The sequence below is a fragment of the Saccostrea echinata genome, unplaced genomic scaffold (genome assembly GCF_033153115.1).
Source record: "Saccostrea echinata isolate AGI-Se365-2 ecotype Australia unplaced genomic scaffold, CSIRO_AGI_Sech_v1 ptg000004l, whole genome shotgun sequence".
NCBI lineage: Eukaryota > Metazoa > Mollusca > Bivalvia > Ostreida > Ostreidae > Saccostrea > Saccostrea echinata.
The window spans coordinates 4571602-4595834 of NW_026889753.1; the positions used below are offsets into that span (position 1 = coordinate 4571602).

A 24233-nucleotide genomic window follows, 5' to 3' on the forward strand; every position below is an offset into this window, starting at 1 on the left:
AACTCACAGCGAAGACACATTCTGTTGTATTAAATTACATCTGTAAGTTTCGTGATGAAGAATTCAGTATTTTTTCATTAATTAGCGAAAACTCGGTTTTCAGTTTCAAAATTCCCGGCCCGGCCCGGGTTTTGGGTACTACTAAACAGAGAACCCTAGAGAACTCTAAAGAACCCTAGAGAACCCTACTGATTTTTAATTATTTATTGTTTGTAAATGAAATATTTATGTTTTAAATAACCAATATATCATACAAAAACAAAATAAGATTTAAAAAAGAATATTATGTCAGGTGTTATGCTTATTTTCAATGGAATACTAATGTATGAAGACTTCATCATACTTTGTGTTATTTTAATTATTTTTCCAAATAAGTTTACGCCAGAGTTAATGACTAAGAGTTCTATTTAACTTAAAAAATAAAATTATATAAAAAAAAATAATGTGAAAAAAGAATTGTAAAATTATGTGGTAAAATTATTTGAGATTCAGTCGGGATCGGGATGACATAAAATATTACATTAATCTATGTTACGTTTTCAACTTTTTTCGAGGGAAAACATCCATAAAAAATTCATGTTATTTATTTTATAGATAGAATATGAGTTATAAAGTAAAAATAAACTAAATTATACATAAAATTTATTTGAATTGACCAAATAAACCTTGAGTTTTCTAGGGTTCTCTAGGGTTCTCTGTTTAGTAGGACCGCCGGGTTATACTACCCATTTTAGTCACACTCCCGCAATACTCTATACTTACTGTTATGCGGTAAAGACGCCGCGCCTAGAACAAAAATCTAACGTTATGTATTGAACCATAATGAAATGGGTAGTCGCACTGCCTTTCGACATAGGTATTATAGGTAAATATTATTTTTTGAATTCTATTTTTTTAAAAAAAGAAATAACATTTAAAAAAAATTATTTCGGAAACGCCGTGTCTTTACCATATCTTACCTCTCTATTATTTTCGAAATAAAAGAAAAAAGCAGCTTGTAGTTGTAGAAATCCCGAATTAGAATTAGTCATAATGTCATTTCGAGCATTAAAAGTAACATTTGGATGTTTGCTGAAATTACCACGTACACTACAGTCCCTGCAATTGAAATCTGCTAAACTTCCACGTTTCAATTATTCTGTATTGGATTCAACTTTTATTCGACAGCGTGTGAAAAATGTCTCCGAAAGGTAACCTACTAGACGTATTATTTCGAATTTCCTCGGTGTGTTACGCAAACACGAATAACCTCAATGTTATACGAAACAAAGTTCTTTTCATATATAATATAAACGATCAATTTTAAAAGTAAAAGTTTGAACGGTAACCTCTCTATCTCTAAATAGAAAAATGTGTATATGCATATCTTCTGTAAAATATTTGTTGTAGCAGATTTATATATCGTCGAGGGTCCTAAATCGGTGGGGTTCCTAAATCGGTGGTATTTCCCGTTGGGCACGCGCGTTTTCTTATAGTGCGAGATCTGACGTCATCGATTTTTGCGTAGTGTTTGTAAACACGGAAGCTTATGACTCAGTGAAAAAAAACTCGAAATGTCAGAGAAAAGTGTAAGTAAATAGCTGTTATTGTCATATCTACATAAAATACCATATTTTCTTAATGCTAAAAATATCCAAATGTAATTGCCTTCTAAATATAGACTTTTAAGAAATATTTTATGAAAATACGAACTCCAGACGCAGCTTACCGTCTGCGCTTTCAAGTCACGTGACTGTCATGTGGTTATTATAATTAAGTAGAAATACAGGGTACGTCCAAAAGTCAGTGTCTGTTATATGTTTTTGAGTGTTTTGACAAAGATATGGTTTATATTATGTTGTTGGTAAATAGTTAGTAATTAAACAATTACATAGAAATTAGTTCTGAAATCTAAAGAAAACTATTAAAAGTATATAGTATCATATAGATAAAATAAAATAAATAAATAAATACTAGTAAATAAATAAATAATAAATAATAAAAAAAAATTTAACAGTAAATAAATAATTTTTTTATAGGTTGCATCAGATAAAATAACAAGAAAGTACAGACCATACTCCCCTACATCCATGACAAATGCTTATCATGCTATTAAGGAGCATCGGATGTCTGTATGGAAAGCAGCTAGGGTTTACTGTGTTCCGGAAACCACACTTCGACAAAGAGCATTGGGGAGAGTTGACCCTGAGAAACTAACGTCTGGAGTTTCTCCTGTTCTTTCACTAGAGGAAGAAGCTGCATTTGTTGACCATTTAAAGGTTATGGCTAGTTGTGGCTATGGCTACACTAGATCAGAAGTAGTAAACATGGCCTCAGAATATGCCTGCAGTTTGCAGAAACGTGACAGAAATCATCCATTTTCAATGAAGTGGTTCAAAGGCTTTATGATGCGGTGGCCAGAACTGAATGTTTCAAAGCCTCGCGCGTTGTCAGCTGCCAGGGCAAAGTCAACCTCTGAAGAAGTAGTGTCAAATTACTATCGAGAATTAGACACCATTCTTAAGAAGTACGACCTAGTCGATAAACCTCAGTGCATATACAACATTGATGAAAAGGGGTTACAAACAGAACACAGACCACCCTGCATTGTGGGTTCTAAGATGTCAACAACACCTGCTATAACATCTGCCAGATCTTCTACAGTAACTGTCATAGGTTGTGGCAATGCTTTAGGTACACAGATGCCTCCGTATTTCGTTTTCCAAGGGGCTCGAATGAGACAGGAATTGATGGTAGGTGCATCGGAGGGTGCTCAAGGCACAGTAACAGACAGTGGTTGGTCGAACTCTGAAGTCTTTCAGACTTATTTATCTGAACATTTTCTTAAATATGTCCAAAGACCGAATGAAAACCAACCTATCCTAATTCTTTACGACGGACACAAATCACACATTAACCTCACGCTTGTTGACTGGGCAAAGCAACATAATATTGTTTTATTTGTTCTGCCTGCCCATACAAGCCATGTTCTTCAACCTCTAGACCTTGGATGTTTTGGCCCATTTCAAAAAATCTATAATGCCGAGTGCCATAAATTTTTACGTGAAAATCCATCTTCAAAAATTACAAGATATAATATTTGCTCATTAGCTTGTAAAGCGTATGCACATGCTCTTTCACAAGGAAATTTGCAGTCCTCATTTCGACGCGCTGGAATTTTCCCATTCGATAAAAATGCAGTGGACCCTTCCATTTTTGCTCCTTCTGTAGTTTTTTCCGCAGCAGAACAATGTTCAGACCAAGATGCAAGTTCTTCAACTCAAGCAATTCCAAGCACCCCTGATCCCAAATCCTTCTTTAAACTACATACAAACCCAATTTTCAACAAAACAAAATCTGTTCTAACTGAAAAAAGAAACATTAGCAAAGTTGTAAGTGGTAAACCAATTACAGAGGACAGTGTTTTGCAAGAAATAAAAAATTATTCTACAACAAAACAAACATCAAAAAGAAAAGAAAAAACGACTTCTACATGTAAGGATTTATGCAGAAAGAAAAGAAAACAGGGTGTGTCTGAACAGCCTGAATCCTCTGATGCCGATGACACAGAAGATGAAAAAGAGAAGTGCTGTGTTTGTAAACACTTTTGGCCAGAGGAGATAAAGGACTGCGACTTAGTTGTTTTTGTGAAGTGGGCTCAGTGTAGCTTTGAAAAATGCGACCACTGGACCCACTTGCAGTTTTGCTGCGCAACTAAAGTAATTAGACGGGGTGACGAATTTATCTGTCCCTGCCATAATAATAAATAAAACTTTATAAAATTGTAATTTATCCCTTTGTTCATTTATACAAATTAATATTCGTTATACATAAATTTATGCCTTTGGTTGGTGTTATTAGGGTAAAAACTTTTGACAAGTACCATACCACCGATTTAGGTACCTCAACATTTCTGCTTACGTAAACGGCAAGGAATAAAGAAATCGCGAGAAAAAAATAATTCAGTTTTTTTATTAGATAATATGGATATAATTTGATCAAATAAAGAGTCCTTCAGAGGTAGGTCACATTTATTTTATTTTAATCGATCTCGTTAAGATTATTTTATCACGTAGTTTGCTAATACCACCGAAATAGGTTCCTCGAGGATACATAATAATTATCCTAGAGTACCCATAAATCGTCCCCTTACGGCATTCAACGTCATAGTAACGGCGAGCGCGTGCAAATTGATAAACAAACTTCAGTGCTAGCTATAGAACGGAAATGCTGATTAAATGTTAAAAGTCATTTTTTCATGTCACTCTTGACAAGATTTTTAGAGCTCTTCTACAAAATCAAACTTTACACTTTATAAAAATGGCACATAAAAATATGATAATTTATTGACGGTGCGACCGTTAGGGCGAGCGCAGATACGTGTACCTTTCAGTTTTCATTACTTAGATCGGGCTCGTCAAACCGCACGTGACATTTGCTTACGTCTAGTTTCTGACGTCATATGACGTCTTATGTATGTTGCATTAGCTTACCAAAACGAAGTGTGAACAGTGCTAATTTAAATCAAGAACGTTTATTCTACTATTTGTCTGCTATATATCCATTAAATCAAGGTGATTTTATATTTTGTTGAATTTTATTGCTACCGCGAGAACGTAGTTTGCGACGAGATGCAATTCGCTAAGCATTATGGGACCACAGGTAACTGCGGAAATAAACTTATTTGGATCAATGTGCAAAGTCCGAATTTTCTCTTCGCCCAGGCGTTGCTTTAAGAGCTCACAGTGAAGAGCGGCGCTTCGTGCTGCTCGCTGCGCTCGCTATAATAACAGTTGTATATAAGTTAGTTGGCCCTATATAAGCGGAGTCAAATTAGGCCTTTGCAATTTTTTTAACAAAAAGCATTGTAGAGTAGATGCAATTATTTTTTGTTTTAAATTGTTAAGCTCTCTGCAATCCTAAAACATGATAATTGCGGGCCTGTTATATTCGCCATTATTGCATGGAATCCTGGTAGCAAAGGAATTCTGGGAAGGTTTCACAGAAAAATTTCCTTGATGAATATACAGATTTTAGTTTGAATTTTCTGTTTTCACATGTTAGGCTATTGAGCTTGCTTTGCGAGCAACGCCTAACACTGCTGGCTGCACTCGCTAGATAAAGCGAAAACCACTGGGCAAAATTGTAATCAGGATGTACTCATCACTTTTACTTGGAAAGGGGAGGGAGATTACTCAGATTAGTTTCAAAATCAAATACAAACTCTTTGATCTCCTTTCATTATGTTTCAAATACCCATAAGGCCAAATAAAAAAATATGTGTGGTTCCGGTTACCCGACCTTCCGTACTTTATACCCCGACCCTAAACTTTTTGGGGGGCAATTTTCATAATTTTCCGGAATTTTCCCCGATTTCCATCAATGGCTATGGTTAAAAATTTAGTTTCAGCAATGACGGCCTCCTTGCAAAACATAGTGCAAGTGTTTAATAGTATTAAGTCCAAAGCAATCTAGCATGTAGGTGTCCCCTACCAATATTGACTAGTATATTATCACACCACATCTAAATGCCATTTGCAAAGCAGTGATAGATATTATTGAGAAAAATTAAGAAAATCAATTTGTTAAAAAAAAAAAAAAAAAAAAAAAAATTCCCTACCTACCTTTCCTAATTTTTTTGGAAGTGTAACCGGAACCACACATATTTTTTTGTTTGGCCTAATTACTTAGAAAAACATGCAGGCATCAATTTATGTAATGGAGAAGAGGGAGATTTTTTCTAATCCTTGTTTATAATTTCAAATGTTTAAAAAGTAAGGAAAAAACGAAAGAGTAAAGAAAGAGAAATTTGAATTTTTGCTCCCCCTTTTCAGTATTCCAAGGTGAAAATACATGGTTCAGATGGTTGAATTTTAAAAGAGTTCATTCAAATATTCATAGAACTATATATAGAACCATCAATCACTTCTCAGACTTTTTTTGTAACTGAAAAATATGTTTATTAAATATATAGATATGTATCTGTTAGTGTTATAGTACCATCAATAAGTGTCATACACTGATTAAATTCTTTGTTCAAGCCAATATAATTGAAATTAAAAATACCTTCATTTTAATCAGCATGATATATACTGTTTTTTACAGTATCAAGTTTTATTTTTTCAAGGGTGGTTCCATCAAGGAAAGGCACTTGCAAATTTCTTGGAACTGTGGCAATAACAAGAGCCTTTTTGGGTTTGTTTGGCTCAAGAGAAGAAAAGGATCCAGTCAAAGAGCAGATCAGATTAGGACATATTGCTGTTGCCCGGGAAGATTATCAGGAGGCAGATAATGCCTATCACTTGGCACTACATGCAGCACAGCAACAATTCCAGGAGAGGAAGATTGACAAACGACAGCTGACATTGATCAGAATATACGTGTTTGATGCATTAGGAAATATTGCTCTAAAGAATGGAGACCTAGAGAAAGCCGAGAAGCTATATAAAGAGACACTAAAGGTAGCGATAAACAACGAGTTTTTTAAACAGACTGACAATGGAGTAGTGGAGATAAGTATGCGATTGGCAGCTATTTATGCCATGATGGGAAAAGATGAAGAAACCCATTCAGGGTACCAATTCTGTATCAAAACTCAGGAGGATAAAATTAAAGAAAACCCAGAGGAAAGTCCTAGTACATATGGCTTGCTAGGAATGTGCTTGGAAAGCTATGCCAAATATCTACTGAAATCAAAACAGTATGAAAAAGCCTTAGAATATCTCCAACGATCAGAGGAGATTGTTGTTACCTATCTAGGAAATGAACATCCACAGAGGATTGTGGCTTTGAATGACATTGCATCACTGTACATTATGAAGAATGACTTAGCAAAAGCAGAGGAAATATTGAAAAAAGCTCTGGCTATTGGACATGCTAGTAAGGACAGCACTCTGCCTGTTTTGTATTGCAACCTTGGAGCTTTATATCTAAGACAGTCTAAAATAGACAAAGCTTTAGAGAACTGTAAAATGGGTGAAAAACTTGGAGAAGAGATGCATAATCCTGAAGCTATTAGAAAGGCTAAGTTTTGCATTGGCAAATGTACTCAAAAATAAATTTGTATGTATAAATTAATTTCTAATTCAGGAGTTTCAATAATAAATAAACATTATAGTTTATTCACCCTTATTTTCCTCTTATTTGCTCATAAATATTTTTTTATGATAGAATATATTAATAATTTTAATCTTGGAAGCAGAACAATTATCTGTAATGGGAGAGGAGAAAAATGCAACAGACCAGACAGGGATTCGAATCTGGGCCCCCTGAATCTCCTGTCAGGTGCTCGTGTTCCAAAATTCTGATCGTCACTATATAATGACTGTCAGAATTCTGATCGTCACTGTATAGTGAATGTCAGAATTCTGATCGTCACTGTATAGCGACTGTCCGAATTCTGATCGTCACTGTATAGCCACTGTCCGAATTTTGGAACATTTAAAAATTCTGATTTTAATCAGATTTTGTATATCTTAATTTGGACAGCCTTTGTGCCCCATCCCTGCCCTTGGAGGATATATAAATTTTACAATTTTTGACAAAATGTCTTTTATACATTTTCTATGTAAAACTTACTACATATATAAACTTCCTCTGTAGGCTATTTCCTGCCACAGGTGCATTTTGTGAATGAACCTGCATGTAAACCTCATGATGATTCTTTTATACATGTATAAATTGACAGTTTGTAGCCTTGTAGGTACTAAGAAGATTTTTCTTACACATTTTCTGTATGTAAAATTTCGCACCCCCATAATGATATCATTCTTACCTGGGAGCTTTTGTGATCTTCATTGCACGAGGATTTAACTAGCAAATTAAATCAGCATTTATAGTGTTGTAGTTTGTGAGATTTCTATGTTTTTCATGTAATATTTTGGACATCTTTCGTTGATCCTTCCCTTCCTGTCATGGAGCATGATGTTAACAAAGAAACTGGGGGGATAAGCCGAGCCATATGCCTACATAACGATCGATAAAAAAAAATCAATAAATTCATTTTACAAAAATTTCACTTTTTGTTGAATTAATGTAATGCTTATTACCATTTGCATACAATTTTGATAAAGCCTGAATTCTGTAACAGCGAAAATGATTTTGATTAACACAACAAAATGGCATCAAGCTCAATTTTCACAAAAACTGACATAAATTGGATGATATAACTACAATTTTTAAATAGAGTGGGTCATCGTACCATTTTTTTGAGAACGATTAATGAAAGGCAGTGGAAAGATGTTGCTTTTTATGCTTACAAAAATTTGGTATGAAGACCCACTCTACATAAAAAATTAAGTTAACTTACTTAAATTTTCACCGTGGTCTTAAAAAATTCTAAGTCCAAATACGCTTGCTAAATATAGAGAATTGTATGCTATTTAAATGGGCACGAATGTGTGACTCCGTGGTCCAGTGGTTAGTGAGGAGCTCTTTAAAGGGACATTTATTGAGGAAAGTGTTCGAGTCATGCTCTGATTTTTTAAATTTTTTTTTCTTTTTGGTTTTAATTTTGTTTTACTTTATAAAAAATGTCTATAGGAATAACATATTTTTCACTGGAAATAAAATATATGTATGTAGTAATGAACTCATTTACAGTAATTCATTTAAAATGCCGGATAAAAATTATAATATATATTTGAATACTTTTATTCCCGTTTTTATTTATTTTTACTACAAGCGCTTCTAGATCACCACTATCATTATATACAACGTTAACATTTTTATAATATCTCCACAACACTCAATATTTAAAACACATTAACATTAATGTTAACACTCAATATGCAGATTAAATAATAGAAGTCCCTACCAATATTAGACACTTGTGACAGTAAATGAAAGTCAACTGCTTAGCTTGTTTTAAACAATAAAATGCTTTCTTTGGTTGTTAGTACGGGAATTAATGTCGCAGCTGTTGCAGAAAAAATACATAACCCGCGTAAGCGGGTTATGTGAATTTTTTTCTGCAATAGCTGCGACGTTAATTCCCGTACTAACAAACAAAGAAAGACATTTTATTGTTTATATTTATATCTTTATTAAAAAAACATTCAAAGTAAATTAAATACGTTAAATATTGTATTATAGATGTGTATGTAACTGTATGCATAATTGATGGAACAGCCGTTGCTTAAGAAATCTATGCAGGTGACTTAGTTAGTGCTGTTTACTCGCTGATTAACGGCAATGGTTTTTATAAGAAATAAAGGAAATAATATTCAGTGGATGTAAATATTAGAATATAAATATCATTTTGAAAACTACTATAAACATTAAAATGCTTAACTAAATTCGAGCAATTGCAGAGATTTTCTCCAATAAATGTTCTTGCATAGCCGAAAAATGGGCATGGGCACATGGCTCGTCTTATCCCCCCAGGTTCTTTGAATCTACACTACAATGCTTGAATACAAGTAAGCCAATTTGACCTTGTAGTTCTTAAAAGATTTTTTGATATAGTATATATCAATTTCATGGTCCCATCCTTCCCAAAGAGGTCATGGTTTAAACTTGAATCTACACTCCATGAAGATGCTTGCATATGTTATTAGACAATTTGTAGCCTTGTAGTTCATGAGATTTTCCCCACATTTTAATGTAAAACTGAGAACCCCTTTTGTGGCCCAATGGGCCCCGATTTGACTTTATTATAAAGGAAGCTTCCTTGATGTGACTAGCTTGATAAATGTTGAGAATATTTTTTAATTCATCACTATTTCCAAACAATCTCCCATTGGAAAGAAGCCTGACCCTTTATTTGAAAAACTTGAATCCCCATCATATGAGGGTGCTTTGCAGAAAATTTGGTTAAAATTGACCCAGTCCATCAAAGAAAGAAAATTCTATACAGATCATATGAAATCACTCCAAAGCAGACAAAAACATGCTAATAAATCATCAGAGTTACCCAGGCAACCTCAAACTATACATACAAAGAAGAACAACAACAACAAACAAACAAACAAAACATTTTGACTTGTCACCAGTTTTATTATAAACAATAATGACATTTTCTTTAACTTTCTCACATTTAAAGCATAGGAATTTTTTACCACCTTTTCATAAATACACATTTTCCATCCAATTTACTGACAATCACACTCACTTTTGCAAAAAGAAAAAAAAGATCAAATTAAACAGTTACCGGTAATGCAATGATGCTCACTAATTATTTCAATTTCACAAACTTAAACCAAAATAACACTGAGACGTAAATGTTAAGTTTTGCTTTGTTAGATATGCACAAACATACACTCACAACATGGTCAACATCTACACTTTTATCAATTTTGGTGTTGAGAAAGTACCAATGTTGCCTTCAGTATTGTTTCATGTTCCAATGAACATCTCAAAGAAGGAAATGACACCTCACTCATCCCAAAATTCCTAGAATATTTGTAGTATTCAAATACATTTGAACACATCTTCATATTTATCATCAAATTTTTATAAACAAAACACATTTTCAAATATATTTTCTATCAGATTAACACTTAACTTTTCCAATTTTGGGATGCGCAAAGTGAGAAATTTATTGAGTACATGTATTAATATGATAATATCTTTATACATGTACTAGTAATACTGGTCTTTAATGATCTCATAAAATTAGGAAACATAGTAACTACTCTGTGGCTCAATTTTTTGTGATTTTGCCCTTTCAATGTAGCTTTCAGTTTTCTGATAAATGTATATGAATATTTTGTGATTTTATTTTTGGCAATTTCATCTTAAAAAAAAATAAATAATAACAACCACTGAGTTTAATAATTAACTTTTTTTTGATAGTATATGCACATTCTCCTCAGTAATTAAAGTTAATATTGCATACTTCATTCAGCATTCATGAAATTATTTTTCTTCTAAACTGCAGAAGAAAACAAACATATTTTCTTAGAAATCTCACAACTTTAGCTTGTACTGTACTCTCAGAACATGACCTTATTGACTAGACATTGAGAAAAATACATGCAAATACAGAAAATAATTTCACCCAAGAGCACCTGCATTCATTTTATAACAATTACACTTGGACCATATAATTTATTTCATCTCTGTGCTTAAAGTTATTTCTTGGAACTATACAACAAAAAGTACATGTCATTTTGGCAGTTAACTTGTTCAAAATGTTTAAATACAGCTTATAGACATCATAGGAACTAACTGAAATTACAGCTGATATCCATAATAGAGGTAAATTAAATATTGGTATAGAATGAAACATCATGTGATAAGGAGCTGCAGTTCAATCATCCAAAATTATTGTCCATATGACTATAACTGTGAACAAAAAAAGCTGCAACTACAAATTAACTACATTTAAGCTTCAAGATATGATGGAATATCAAGTTCAAAATATAATTTAAAAAAAAAATAAATAGAAGGTAAAATGTGTATATTCTTGTTTTAAAAATTAAGTTCTGATCTTTACATCTCCATCTATTTACTCAAATTGTCCTATAACAACCATCATGTAGACCCCCACCAAGAGGGCGGCTATTTCTTTCACAGACTGTCCAAGTTTAGTGTCTGCAAGAAGCTCAGGAATGACAGAGACAGTAGCGATGTAAATAAATCCTCCAGCAGTGAAAGGGAGAATCCAAGCTGTGGCAGCATCCCCTATACCCTGGGCCATTAGGCTGCATACTGTACCCATCATAGCTCCAATGGCAGTAGTGAACTGTAGCTTCATGGCCTAAAATTCACATAGGGGGTTTAAATGATAAATGCAATTTATTGGTATTTTACCATATAATATGAAAATGTATCAATTATTCATCAAAGTTTTTTCTATCTTTAACTCCACAAAAACCTGATATAATCATGATTATACCTGGTTTACTACATAACTTAACTCCCTTATTTGCTCTACCTACTGTCAGATACATAAAGGATATTCAATGTTTTGTAGTTGGATGTGGAATTTATTTCACGAGTGGGACAGGCTTTTTTTTATAATTTCATGAGTGCGAAGCATGAGTGAAATATAAAAAAAATTTCTTTCTCAGGAGTGAAATAAATTCCATATCATAAAACATTGAATTTTCTGTTTATTACATTTTCTTTGATTTTCCCTTTGCCTCTGTCTTTTCTTAACACAGTGTCATAGGCTGTGATGTCAGAGTCGAGCGAATGAGACGACATAGCTTAGGAACTGTGAGATTGAAAACATTGTAGTTATGGATTTTAGCAACATTTCTGGGGAGAAATTGGCAGTTTTTGTCTCTATGAACCAGTTTAGTTACTATATCTTATGACAGGTGAGAAATTATTTCTTACTTTTGATATCCTTTTACACTATGAGAGAATATCACTTTCAAATTGGTATCCTTTCACACTGTGAGATAATTCCACTTTTATTCAATAAATAAATCAGTATTTCACTGTTGAAAATGTACTAAAACACCGGATTTGTTTACTTGAAACTAAATGCAGGATCATGATACATGGACCCGTTTCCAACCCTTGTTACATGCAGATTTAATCCCAGCTATTCAGTAGCATCCTTTTAACCAATTTTGAAAAATTTAGGTCATTGTATTTTGTTACCTTGCCCTTGGTACATCCAGATTGAACTAAGATAGCAAAGTCCCCAATCTCATGTGGAATCTCATGTAAGAACACTGTTGCCGTGGTGATGATACCAAGTCCTTGTCCCACAAGGAAGGAGGCACCAATGGCAAGACCATCTGTGAAATTGTGGGCAAAGTCAGCAGCTAGATTCAGGTACCCAGCTACTTTTATTTCCTCTAAAAGAGATAAAATAATCATTTTTGACAAGTGCAAGTAAATAAGATCTCATCCAATGTTGCTACAGAAATTATTAGCAATTCTTCATAATAAGACACATGAAATAAACATTATGTGTGCAACATGATAAAAATATGTACAATGACACTATCTGGAGGTATAACAAAATACATGTAGTACTTCAGTTAATAACTGTTAAACTCATTAAAGTCATGGCAACCTGTACAAATATCTTTCGATTTCAAACATTTTTTTTTTTAAATTGACCTACAAAACCATCATTTGAAAACAAAAACCCATCATATTCAATCTTGTCAATGCATCCAGTTTCTATTTCTGGAGAACTTCACAGAAAATTGATGTCTCTTATTTCAAAAACTTTCCCTTTCAGAATATTTATAGATAAATATTCTATCATGTAAATTTGACAGCTTTGAGAAACAAAGTTGAAAGAGAGAAAACATTTAATTTGGATCAGCTCATGAAAAAGTGTGTTATGTTGTAAGTTAATAGATCATATATTAAATAAAATTTTTAAGATAAAGAAGGGACTTGGATGCTTCCCTCCCTTCATCGCTTCTTAACTGCTAAAATTTTACTTAATATGATCTATAACTCATTAACTATTTATAAATTTGGATAACCATGATTAACAGTTATTTATTATATTTTTATACCCAAAAAGCCACTCTTTAATATCAGTAAACTTTTTGTACAGAATCTAATACATGTAGTATTAAATAGTAGCAATTGGCCATCAATATAGATATGTGCATCATGGAAGTGTGGGGTCTAACAGGGTTGTCCCTAAGACCCAGGGTCCAGGGAATTTACCCGCCTATAATGACTTCATCCCCCGGCTACTCTGGTATTCCCCCTCAACCCATTGTTAGGGGAAGAACCCTAGACCCCCTTCTACTTTTTTAATGTCCCCTCCTTTTTCAATTCTTTATAGGGAGAACCCTGCGTCTACCAAGTTAGTACAAACACAATATGAATAATTTGTTTAAACAAATACTTATGCTCTTCCTATATTTGTCATGCATGCTATTAATATTCTACCTTCAACAACTTCTGTTGAACTTTTATCATCCTTCTTTTCTTTGTCTTTTTTTTTACTCTCCTCTTTTTCTAAATCTGTCTTTTTCTCTTTGCTTTTCTCCTCTGAATCACTCTTCTCCTCTGACTTTGACTCTTTATCTGTCTCGTCAGTTCCTTTATCACTTTGCTCTTTTTCTGTCTTTTCTTCATCTTTTTTGTCCTTTTTGGTCTCTTCTGATTTCTTGTCATCTTTTTTATCCTCTTTCTTGGCCCCCTCACTATGACTGTGACCATGTGAATGGCTGTGACCATGCCCTCCTTTCACAATTCTCACAAACTTTTCCACACACAAGAATGCGACTATTCCAGCCAACACCCACAATCCCACAGACATATCGTGCGAATGATCATGTTCCCCATGACTGTGGCTGTGTGAATGAGAATGACTGTGCTCCTCCCCTCCGTGACTGTGAGGTGAGACTGCATGAGGAATCAGATGAAGAAATGCATCACCAAGTAGCCCCCCAGAAGCAAAACTTAACAAAATCTTTAGTAAGTCCTGATGTTTGGGGTCATTGGCATTTTCAATAGGAACGAATAGCAAGATAACGATAGGAGATACACTAATGAACAGTGTGGCTGCTAAAGCTTGAAAACACAACCATGCATCAACCTCTCTCAGTGGCGATTTGTTTGGATCTCCATGTTCCCAAACTGAGTCCATGTTGTCCACAGAGTATTCAGACTTGCCAGATGGCTGTCCATGGCTGTGAACATGACCATGGGAATGGCCATGATCATGGCCGCATCCTCCACCATGTGAGTGACCATGACCTTCGTGTGAATGACCATGCCCTCCATGAGAATGACCATGCCCCTCGTGAGAGTGCCCGTGTCCCCCATGAGCGTGACCGTGTCCCCCATGAGCGTGACCATGTCCATGTTCCTCTTTGCCAGCTGCTTCGTTTGCCTCTTTGCTATATCTGAAAGACACCGGCTCGTCGTGGCCGTGATCATGACTGTGTCCATGCCCATGTGCCAACACGATAGCAAAATAGAAGCAAAATAACCATACAGACACCATAAAAAGTCTAAAGCATCCACATCGAGAACGTGTACCGGTGGCTGCCATATTTCCAAAGGTCAAGGCCATCGAATGTTTACGTGGCCTTTCAATGATTTTGTTAGCTCGTTCCAAAACTGCTTTGTCAGAAATTTACAAAAAAAAATATCAAACACATTTTAGCAGAAATTAATTTTTTTTTTCTTTTATAATACTTTTCCCTTTTTTCGTGTAAAATCAAATCATTGTGTTTCCAAATGTTGGGGGAGGGAGGGACCTGGAGATTATTCCGGAAATATATTTTTTTCTTTTGAACAAATATTTCTTTTATAACGCACTCAAGTGCTTCCGATTTGTGATAATCGATTGGTTTTTACAACAGATCTGGAATCATCCAGGAATGTGTTAAAGAATTCATCTCTGTAAATTTAAAGATGTCTATTGAAGACCCCTTTTTTGTTGTAAAAGAGTAAGGAAACTTCTCATTCATTTTTTTTATCCTTATGCACAGGAATTCCTGCGTCAATATGGTGCCTTTTTTCATTTTAAACCATCTTGAACTGGTACTGAAAAGAAAAATAATATCCCTTTTTCTTCTTGACGCGTGGAAATCATATCAATTTTTCAGGACCTATAGGTCCCTGATTTTTTTTTTATAGGAACGTCATTGATGACAAAAAATATAGATGAACTCATTACTTTTAATTCTTGATACATAAAAATATTTAGAGCATAAGTACTCAAAGATGATCACAGCTTCATCTACAGTGCACAAAATAGGTCCAAAATAATTGCTCAGCTGAATTAGCAATAAAAATTTATTAAGCTATTCAAATTACCATGATTAAGCTGTTTCAATACAGCTTTTCACAAATATAACAAACCATACAACATGACCTCCTTTATATATATTTTTTTTTTACAAGAAGTAACTGTGCAGTCACATATCAATCATCTTCACAATGTCAAGGTTTTGTGATACATGGTCAAGGGTTTGTATAGAGGAACAATGTCACCAAACCTTGACTTTGTGAAGATGCAAATTAATCCTTTCATTGTTTATGTATCAAAAAATTTTTAGAACTTTGAGTCCAAAGTCTCTCAAGGAGATGCAGTTTGATGAGTGTTTTTTTTCACATTGTTTTCGGAGGAGTTCAAAGTTGAAAACTTTCACTGCACCTACGTGCGACTATTTGTACATGTTGAGAAAATTGCACGATCAAGAAAAAAAATGGCGAAACAGTGTGCGAAACTAAACAGGAGAATGAAATAGCCCATTGGGCTATCTCATTTTAAAGTGGGATAGACCATAGACAAATGGGACTGTCCACAAAAACACGAAAAAGTAAAGACGGAAAATGTGCACTTGTTTTTATTCATGCATATATATATTTTTTATTTTTTCGTATTCATAATATTGAAGTACATGTATCTGTTATATTTTCATTTTTACCTTGTGAAAATAAAGTATAAAATCGGTGTCTGTGCTTAATGCTTATCACAAAAATCTGTACCATGTATATATTCAGATTCGTTGTATATGAACTTCATTCTGCAGACCAGTTTATGCTTGTGAAACACACGAACTCTAAAATCATCTTCATAGCTTTCCTTTTTTTGGGGGGACTTTTTTTAAATTGATTTTTTTATTCAATTTGTGTTTAATGTCATGCTTCCAGCAACCAGCGGTCAGGATTTCCTGCATGACAGATGCACAACAGGAAGCGAGCATTGGATAAAAATAGTACACCGTACATTTGTCGAAAGATACACAATGTTCTGAATGATGAGATTTAACAATAATTCTTTTAACACAAAATATAAAAGTATAAAACTATTTCTCAGAATCATTTTGTTTTTAATTACATGTTGAAATTTTTTATTCAATCTCAATTTACCCATGGCCGAAATTGGGATAGACAATTCGGTCTATTTCAATTCGGATCGGTGTAGCCCGATTTAACTTGAGATAGATTCGGACCATCGGACAGGCGTTAATTTCGCACACTGGTGAAATCAAGCTACATGTATTTTGAATAGCTAAGTCAAGCTATATACAGATATAGCTAATTCAAACTATAGTTTATTCAAGAGATTGTGCCAGGCTTGCACAATGGAGGTATAAAAAGGAGACCTTCAAAATTATGAATCCATATGCTCTGAGTGTCCAGAAAGTGCAACTGTAAAAGTATTTTTCTGGTCCTCAGTGGTTCTGAAAGTAAGATCACACTCTTTAAAGAAAACACCATCTAAAAGCATTTTTTCTCTACAGAGAAGTACAGAAGGCAATTCACACATCCCAAAACTTGCATGACAGATGGTCAGAGTTGATAAATAACCCCAAATCTGTGTCAAAAGAAGAGCTAGAATGGACAACCAGTGAACTGAGGAATAGTCTGAGGAGCATTGAGTGGGACCTTGAGGACCTTGAGGAGACTGTAGATATCCTTTAATGATTTATATACCTGGTATATTTATCCTATATACTAATATACTACTTTATTTTAGTTAAATAAGTAAGGCTTACTAATGCTATCTCCAATGGAGACATGTGTAGCCATTTAATTATCATGTTCTATTCAGAGAGATCAGAGAATACTTAAGCTATGGTTTTTCTTACTAATACCCATTATACATAAGCAATGAAGCTATGCTGTTTAAATTTTACCCTTTAGTTGACATTTAGTGCCACAACTAAGATTGGTTTTGAATACATTTTCCACATCCCATAAAGTGCAGGGCTCAGTTTGTTTTCTTTCAATATCCACTCCCTTCAGAAACAAAACTTTTAGAATGTTTAAAATTGCATAAGCAATTTTGTTGTTGTCATTTTGAAAATGTGCCATTTTGTTGTGGTAATGTCATTCAGATATTTTATGCAGTTCAGCTTCTAACCACTAAAATTTGATTATAGATAAGTCATGAACTACATGTACATAAAGTCAAAGTATAATACGTATTATAGAATTGTACCTTGGAAAGATTTTTTTAGGCATCAGTCATAGAGCAAGGTCAGGTCTTGAAATTTTTTTTGAATAATATGAGGTCAGTGAGAGGAACTTGTATATTTAAAATTAGACATTTGAAAATTTTAGCTAGTTACAAGAAGTGGAATTTTTAATTTAAAAAATAAAGGTACATGTACATGTATTTTTTTATTTGTTTAATACATGTATTTTTATTATTTAATGCATAAATGATATATATACCTTGACTCCACAACGAATTGTCGAGAGAAACCCCAGAAAGTTCAAAATTGATCAAGATGAGCTCCAAGAAAGAAGGGCATTCATAGACAGAAGTAAAGCTATTGTTAAAGTAAGTAATTATTGACATAAATTTATTAAGTTTATACCATTATTTTTCCATCAACAATTTTAGACTGAAGACATTCTGACCAGTAAAGTTATATAGTGAGTGGTATACATGCAGCATAAAGATAATGAGAAGTTCTCATAAAAAAACATACAAAAGTACATATCTTTCTGATTTAAACATATATATGTTCAACAATGGCAGTATTATAAATGACAAAAAAATTGATTATGCTTTAGGCATGTTTTAATGAAACTTGACCTTTTTTAGAGAATGAAAGAAGATTTGGCAAGTCCTCAAGCAAAAGAAAAGGACGATGGAAATGTACGACAGGTAATACAATATCACATGTGTAATTGAAAAGGAAAAATTTTACATTGAACACAATACCTGGTACATGTATTAAGTGTATATATATCCTTAAAAGTATGATGAAATCAGAAAATATGAAATTGATATATGGCCAGTAATTTACATTATGTAGAGCTGTTTTGTAGGCTCTGTTAAATGGACAAAGTAAACAGTATGACAAATATACCAGACTGGACCAAGAAATGGAGAGATCCAACCAAAGATACTTAGAGGATAGCCACCAACAGCAACAGGTACAAATCAATGTAACAGTGAGGTCTTTACCACAAACAATTTATATAATAAAAAGAGTTTTACTGTGTACAATATGATTATATCAAAATAAATAAAGCTTGAAGTATATGAGGGGAAAAAAAAGACTAAAAAATTGTAAATTAATAGATGTTTTATATTGATTTTTTTAAAGTATTGATTCCAACCATGAAATAATTTGATGAAACTGGTATTTATAGTACATGCATTTTATAATTTGTAGACAATAATAAAGTCACAAGATGATCAGTTAGACATGATAGGGTCTAGTGTTGGAGTACTGAAGAATATGAGTCACCAAATAGGCAATGAATTGGAGGAACAAAATCTGTAAGTATATTCAAAGTGTCTCATTAAAAATGATTTCCTATTTTTATATGGCTTAAATTCAAACAACAATGAAGAGATAGACCAGATGATAGATGTTTTAATATAATACATGCATAATGAAGTTTTACATGGGAATATATAGGGAAAACAATGTAAAAAAAAAAATGCTTTTCTCAAGAATAGCAGGGCCATGATCATTAATAACAAACTGCAAACATGCCAGGCTATGCAGATTCAAGTTTATTCAAAATGACAAATTGTTGCCCTCTGTGGTAGGGTGGGAACACATATTTTCATAATTTTGTGACAGAGTTTAGCATTGGAATATGTAGGATAGATATTTTAAAATCTTCTTTTTAAGAACAACAGGACCATAATTTGTGATATTAGTTAGTAAGCACCCTAAGGTAGTGCATATTCAAGTTTGTTCAAATAATGCCCCCCCCCCCCCCCCCCCTGGGGTAGGCTGACACTACAGTAAGGGATCAAAGCTTTACATGGGAATGTATAGAGAAAATGTTATAAAATCATCTTTAGGAAGCCAATGATTGGTGATATTACCGGTAGAATGCAAGCATTCACAGTTAGTGCAAATTCCTTTGAATAAAGATGGAATTTTTTAGACATCTTAGATTGATATTAGATTCCCCAAAATGTTTATGTATGTAGAACTGTGACAATTTCTAAACAAGAGGCCCATGGGCCACATCGCTCACCTGAGCACATTAGCTAGGAAAAAAAGCAAAAATCAGTACAGTATTGAAAAGTTTGCAGGGAGGGGGTGTTGAATTTTAAACTACCTGATGATGCTTTCATATCAATATAACAAATGGCTTTGTTGTTCTTGAGCAGCAGATTTTTTTCCCATATATTCATTTGTAAAAATTTGATCCCCCATTGTGGCCTCACCCTACCCCCGGGGGCCCTCATTTGAACAAATTTCATTCTACACTACCCAAAGATGCCTCCATATCAATTTGACTAATCATGGCTTTTCTGTTCTTGAGAAAAAGACTTTTTCCTATATATTCCTCTGTAAACTTTGATCACCCATTGTGGCCCCAACCTATCCCCGGGGTAATGATTTGAACAAACTTGAATCTTCACTATCTGAGGATGCTTCCATATAAATATGACCAATCATGGCTTTACTGTTCTTAAGAAGAAGATTTTTAACGATATTTTCCTATATATTTCTATGTAAAACTTTGATCCCCAATTGTGGCCCCACCCTACCCCCGGGGGTTATTATTTGAACAAATTTGAATCTTCACTACCTGAGGATGCTTCCATATAAATATGACCAATCATTGCTTTACTGTTTTTAAGAAGAAGATTTTAGAGATATTTTCCTATATATTTCTATGTAAAACTTTGATCCCCCATTGTGGCCCCATCCTACCCCCGGGGGTCATGATTTGAACAAACTTGAATCTTCACTATCTAAGGATGCTTCCATAATAATATGACCAATCATGGCTTTGCTGTTCTAAAGAAGAAGATTTTTAAAGATATTTTCCTATATATTTCTATGTAAATCTTGGATCCCCCATTGTGGCCCCATCCTACCCCCGGGGGTCATGATTTGAACAAACTTGAATCTATACTACCTGAGGATGCTTCCATAATAATATGACCAATCATGGCTTTACTGTTCTTAAGAAGAAGATTTTTAAAGATATTTTCCTATATATTTCTATGTAAAACTTGGATCCCCCATTGTGACCCCACCCTACCCCCGGGGGTCATGATTTGAACAAACTTGAATCTACACTACCTGAGGATGCTTCCATATAAATATGACCAATCTTGGCTTTACTGTTCCTAAGAAGAAGATTTTTAAAGATATTTTCCTATATATTTCTATGTAAAACTTGGATCCACCATTGTGGCCCCACCCTACCCCCGGGGGTCATGATTTGAACAAATTTGAATCTACACTACCTGAGGATGTTTCCACATAAGTTTCATCTTTCCTGGCCCAGTGGTTCTTGAGAAGAAGATTTTTAAATGATGCCATTATTTTTTCACTAATTCCCAATTATCTCCCCTTGAAAAAGGGCTTGGCCCTTCATTTGAACAAACTTGAATCCCCTTTACCCAAGGATGCTTTGTGGCAAGTTTGGTTGAATTTGGCCCAGTGGTTCTTGAGAAGAAGATGAAAATGTGAAAAGTTTACAACAACGCCAACGACAACAACAACGCCAACGACAACAACGACGACAGACAACGGACAAATTTTGATCAGAAAAGCTCACTTGAGCCTTTGGCTCAGGTGAGCTAAAAATCAAGATTGTGTTAATCTGAATTCTATAAACTTAGCTTAGCACTTTTCAGTACTGTCAGTACTTTGATTTACATTTTGATTGGACAGGTATTTGGGGTTTTCTTTAGCAAAACCTGGACACTGTCATTTTTTCTATACCACTGGGGTACTCATCCCTTACCCGCAACTCCTCCTAAACCACTGAATAAAATGTAATGAAACTTTAACAGATTCTTTATTACTTAGTGTCATTGTGCACTGCCTATTCTATATTCTGAGCAGACTTATATTTGGGGTTTCCCATAGCAAATAATGAACTGTGCCATTATATTCATAAAGCAGTGGGGGGGGGGGGGGGAGGGGGGTGGTTATCATTTTTAGCTCACCTGAGCCAAAGGCTAAAGTGAGCTATTCTGATCAAAATTTGTCCGTTGTCTGTAGTCGTTGGCGTTGTTGTTGTTGTTGTAAACTTTTCACATTTTCATCTTCTTCTCAAGAACCACTGGGCCAAATTCAACCAAACTTGCCACAAAGCATCCTTGGGTAAAGGGGATTCAAGTTTGTTCAAATGAAGGGCCAAGCCCTCTTTCAAGGGGAGATAATTAGGAATTAGTGAAAAAATAATGGCATCATTTAAAAATCTTCTTCTCAAGAACCACTGGGCCAGGAAAGATGAAACTTATGTGGAAACATCCTCAGGTAGTGTAGATTCAAGTTTGTTCAAATCATGACCCCCGGGGGTAGGGTGGGGCCACAATGGGGCATCCAAATTTTACATAGAAATATATAGGAAAATATCTCTAAAAATCTTCTTCTCAAAAACAGTAAAGCCATGATTGGTCATATTTATATGGAAGCATCCTCAGGTAGTGAAGATTCAAATTTGTTCAAATCATAACCCCCGGGGGTAGGGTGGGGCCACAATGGGGGATCAAAGTTTTACATAGAAATATATAGGAAAATATCTCTAAAAACAGTAAAGCCATGATTGGTCATATTTATATGGAAGCATCCTCAGGTAGTGAAGATTCAAATTTGTTCAAATAATAACCCCCAGGGGTAGGGTGGGGCCACAATGGGGGATCAAAGTTTTACATAGAAATATATAGGAAAATATCGTTAAAAATCTTCTTCTTAAGAACAGTAAAGCCATGATTGGTCATATTTATATGGAAGCATCCTCAGATAGTGAAGATTCAAGTTTGTTCAAATCATTACCCCGGGGATAGGTTGGGGCCACAATGGGTGATCAAAGTTTACAGAGGAATATATAGGAAAAAGTCTTTTTCTCAAGAACAGAAAAGCCATGATTAGTCAAATTGATATGGAGGCATCTTTGGGTAGTGTAGAATGAAATTTGTTCAAATGAGGGCCCAGGGGGTAGGGTGGGGCCACAATGGGGGATCAAATTTTTACAAATGAATATATGGGAAAAAAATCTGCTGCTCAAGAACAACAAAGCCATTTGTTATATTGATATGAAAGCATCATCAGGTAGTTTAAAATTCAACACCCCCCTCCCTGTAAACTTTTCAATACTGTACTGATTTTTGCTTTTTTTCCTAGCCAATGTGCTCAGGTGAGCGATGTGGCCCATGGGCCTCTTGTTTGAGTTCTGTGCTCAAAGTACTTCTAGTTTCTTTATAACTTTTTTATGCCCCTGCCATAAAATGGCCAGGGGCATATGGTGTTACCCTGTTCAGTCATTCTTTCATTCCATCATCATTGACATTCCATTCATTATCTCAGCAACAATTGCACACAATCAACTCACATTTGACATATAGATACGTCATAGGAATACGCAGTCAAGTTAGAATTTGGTGATTGTCTGATGATTTTGACAGAGTTATTCCTCTTGAACTTGGGAAAAAAAAAAAGAAATTTTCAGTTTTTGCTCTCTAATTTTTGTAGGGATGTATGTATAAAGTTGAAATTGCATATGCAGATATTTAAAAAAAAAAAATACAGGTCAATTCAAATTTTGTTGTGGTCCGATGATTTTTGACAGAGTTATCCCTCTTGAACTTAGAAAAAAAATAAGAAATTTTCAGTTTCCGCTAATTTTTGTAGGGATGTCATCATCTCAAGCCACGGTCCGGAATCCGCATATAGCTCTCTCCTACCCGTGGCTGCTTGATTACTAAAAGGGTTGTAATCTTGAATATTTACGCCTCTGTATTGTTACGTCATGTTTAGCCAATGACAAGATTTGTTTCCATCGCAATTGAAATCAACAATTGACATCAACAGTATACAAGAAATGTTTCATATACTGTGATTGGGTATTGAAAGGTTGCGTCAAAGTTCATTATCCGACTATGCTTTACTCGCATTGGTCAATATTTTAATGAGCTACAAAATATTCTCTTCTCATTCAACCACGGCCAGATAGGAGAGGACTGTACATTTTGGCCGTGGTTTGCGACAATGCAGGGATATGTATAAGGTTGAAATTGCATATGCAGGTATTTTACCAGAAAATACAGGACAAGTTTGAATTTGGTCATGGTCTGATAATTTTTGACAGAGTTATCCTTCTTGAACTTAAGAATAAGAAATTTTCAGTTTCTCATGCTCTCTAACTCTTGTAGAGATGTATGTATAAGGTTGAAATTGCATGTGCAGGTATTTTACCAGAAAATACAGGTCAACTTTTACTAAATGCTCATCTTTTACACTTGAATAAGATGCCTCAGTTTGTTTGAAATTCTCACAATGAATTGAGTAATGTTCTGTTTCTAAAGATCTGACAATGGCGTGACTGTTTTTGCAATTCTGCATGCTGATTAAAGTATGCACAGGATTGTTTTAAAATGCTAAAATAATAAATAAAAATAATGACTGATAGAAAATCAA

General features: G+C 34.3%; 3 protein-coding genes across 3 annotated transcripts in view; 2 read left to right on the forward strand and 1 right to left on the reverse strand.

Annotated features, from left to right (window-relative positions):
* LOC133179054 (syntaxin-6-like) overlaps positions 1-24233 on the forward strand; it is a 55165-nt gene that overhangs the window by 27748 nt on the left and 3184 nt on the right. Inside the window, exons 2-7 of the mRNA XM_061313751.1 lie at positions 15238-15308; positions 17112-17281; positions 18063-18157; positions 18425-18487; positions 18652-18759; positions 19002-19108. Coding sequence (XP_061169735.1) covers positions 15274-15308; positions 17112-17281; positions 18063-18157; positions 18425-18487; positions 18652-18759; positions 19002-19108 — 578 coding nt within the window. The 5' untranslated portion in view covers positions 15238-15273. The remainder of the gene's footprint in view (positions 1-15237; positions 15309-17111; positions 17282-18062; positions 18158-18424; positions 18488-18651; positions 18760-19001; positions 19109-24233) is intronic.
* Positions 1005-7104, forward strand: LOC133179047 (tetratricopeptide repeat protein 19, mitochondrial-like). The gene is made up of 2 exons (XM_061313741.1): positions 1005-1190; positions 6107-7104. The coding sequence occupies exons 1-2, from the start codon at positions 1033-1035 to the stop codon at positions 7035-7037; spliced, it is 1089 nt and encodes a 362-aa protein (XP_061169725.1). The 5' UTR covers positions 1005-1032; the 3' UTR covers positions 7038-7104.
* On the reverse strand, positions 9955-14935 carry LOC133179049 (zinc transporter Slc39a7-like). The gene is made up of 3 exons (XM_061313742.1): positions 13798-14935; positions 12535-12734; positions 9955-11680 (listed from the first exon to the last, which is right to left on the reverse strand). Exons 1-3 carry the CDS (start codon positions 14927-14929, stop codon positions 11429-11431), a joined length of 1584 nt encoding a protein of 527 aa, XP_061169726.1. The 5' UTR covers positions 14930-14935; the 3' UTR covers positions 9955-11428.

Coding starts and splice junctions, on each gene's coding strand:
- LOC133179047 (XM_061313741.1), top strand. CDS start 1,033: ATGTCATTTCGAGCATTAAAAGTAACATTTGGATGTTTGCTGAAATTA. Junction 1,191..6,106: donor GTGAAAAATGTCTCCGAAAG/GTAACCTACTAG, acceptor TATTTTTTCAAG/GGTGGTTCCATCAAGGAAAG.
- LOC133179049 (XM_061313742.1), bottom strand. CDS start 14,929: ATGGCCTTGACCTTTGGAAATATGGCAGCCACCGGTACACGTTCTCGA. Junction 12,735..13,797: donor TTCAACAGAAGTTGTTGAAG/GTAGAATATTAA, acceptor TATCTCTTTTAG/AGGAAATAAAAGTAGCTGGG. Junction 11,681..12,534: donor CTGGATGTACCAAGGGCAAG/GTAACAAAATAC, acceptor TGTGAATTTTAG/GCCATGAAGCTACAGTTCAC.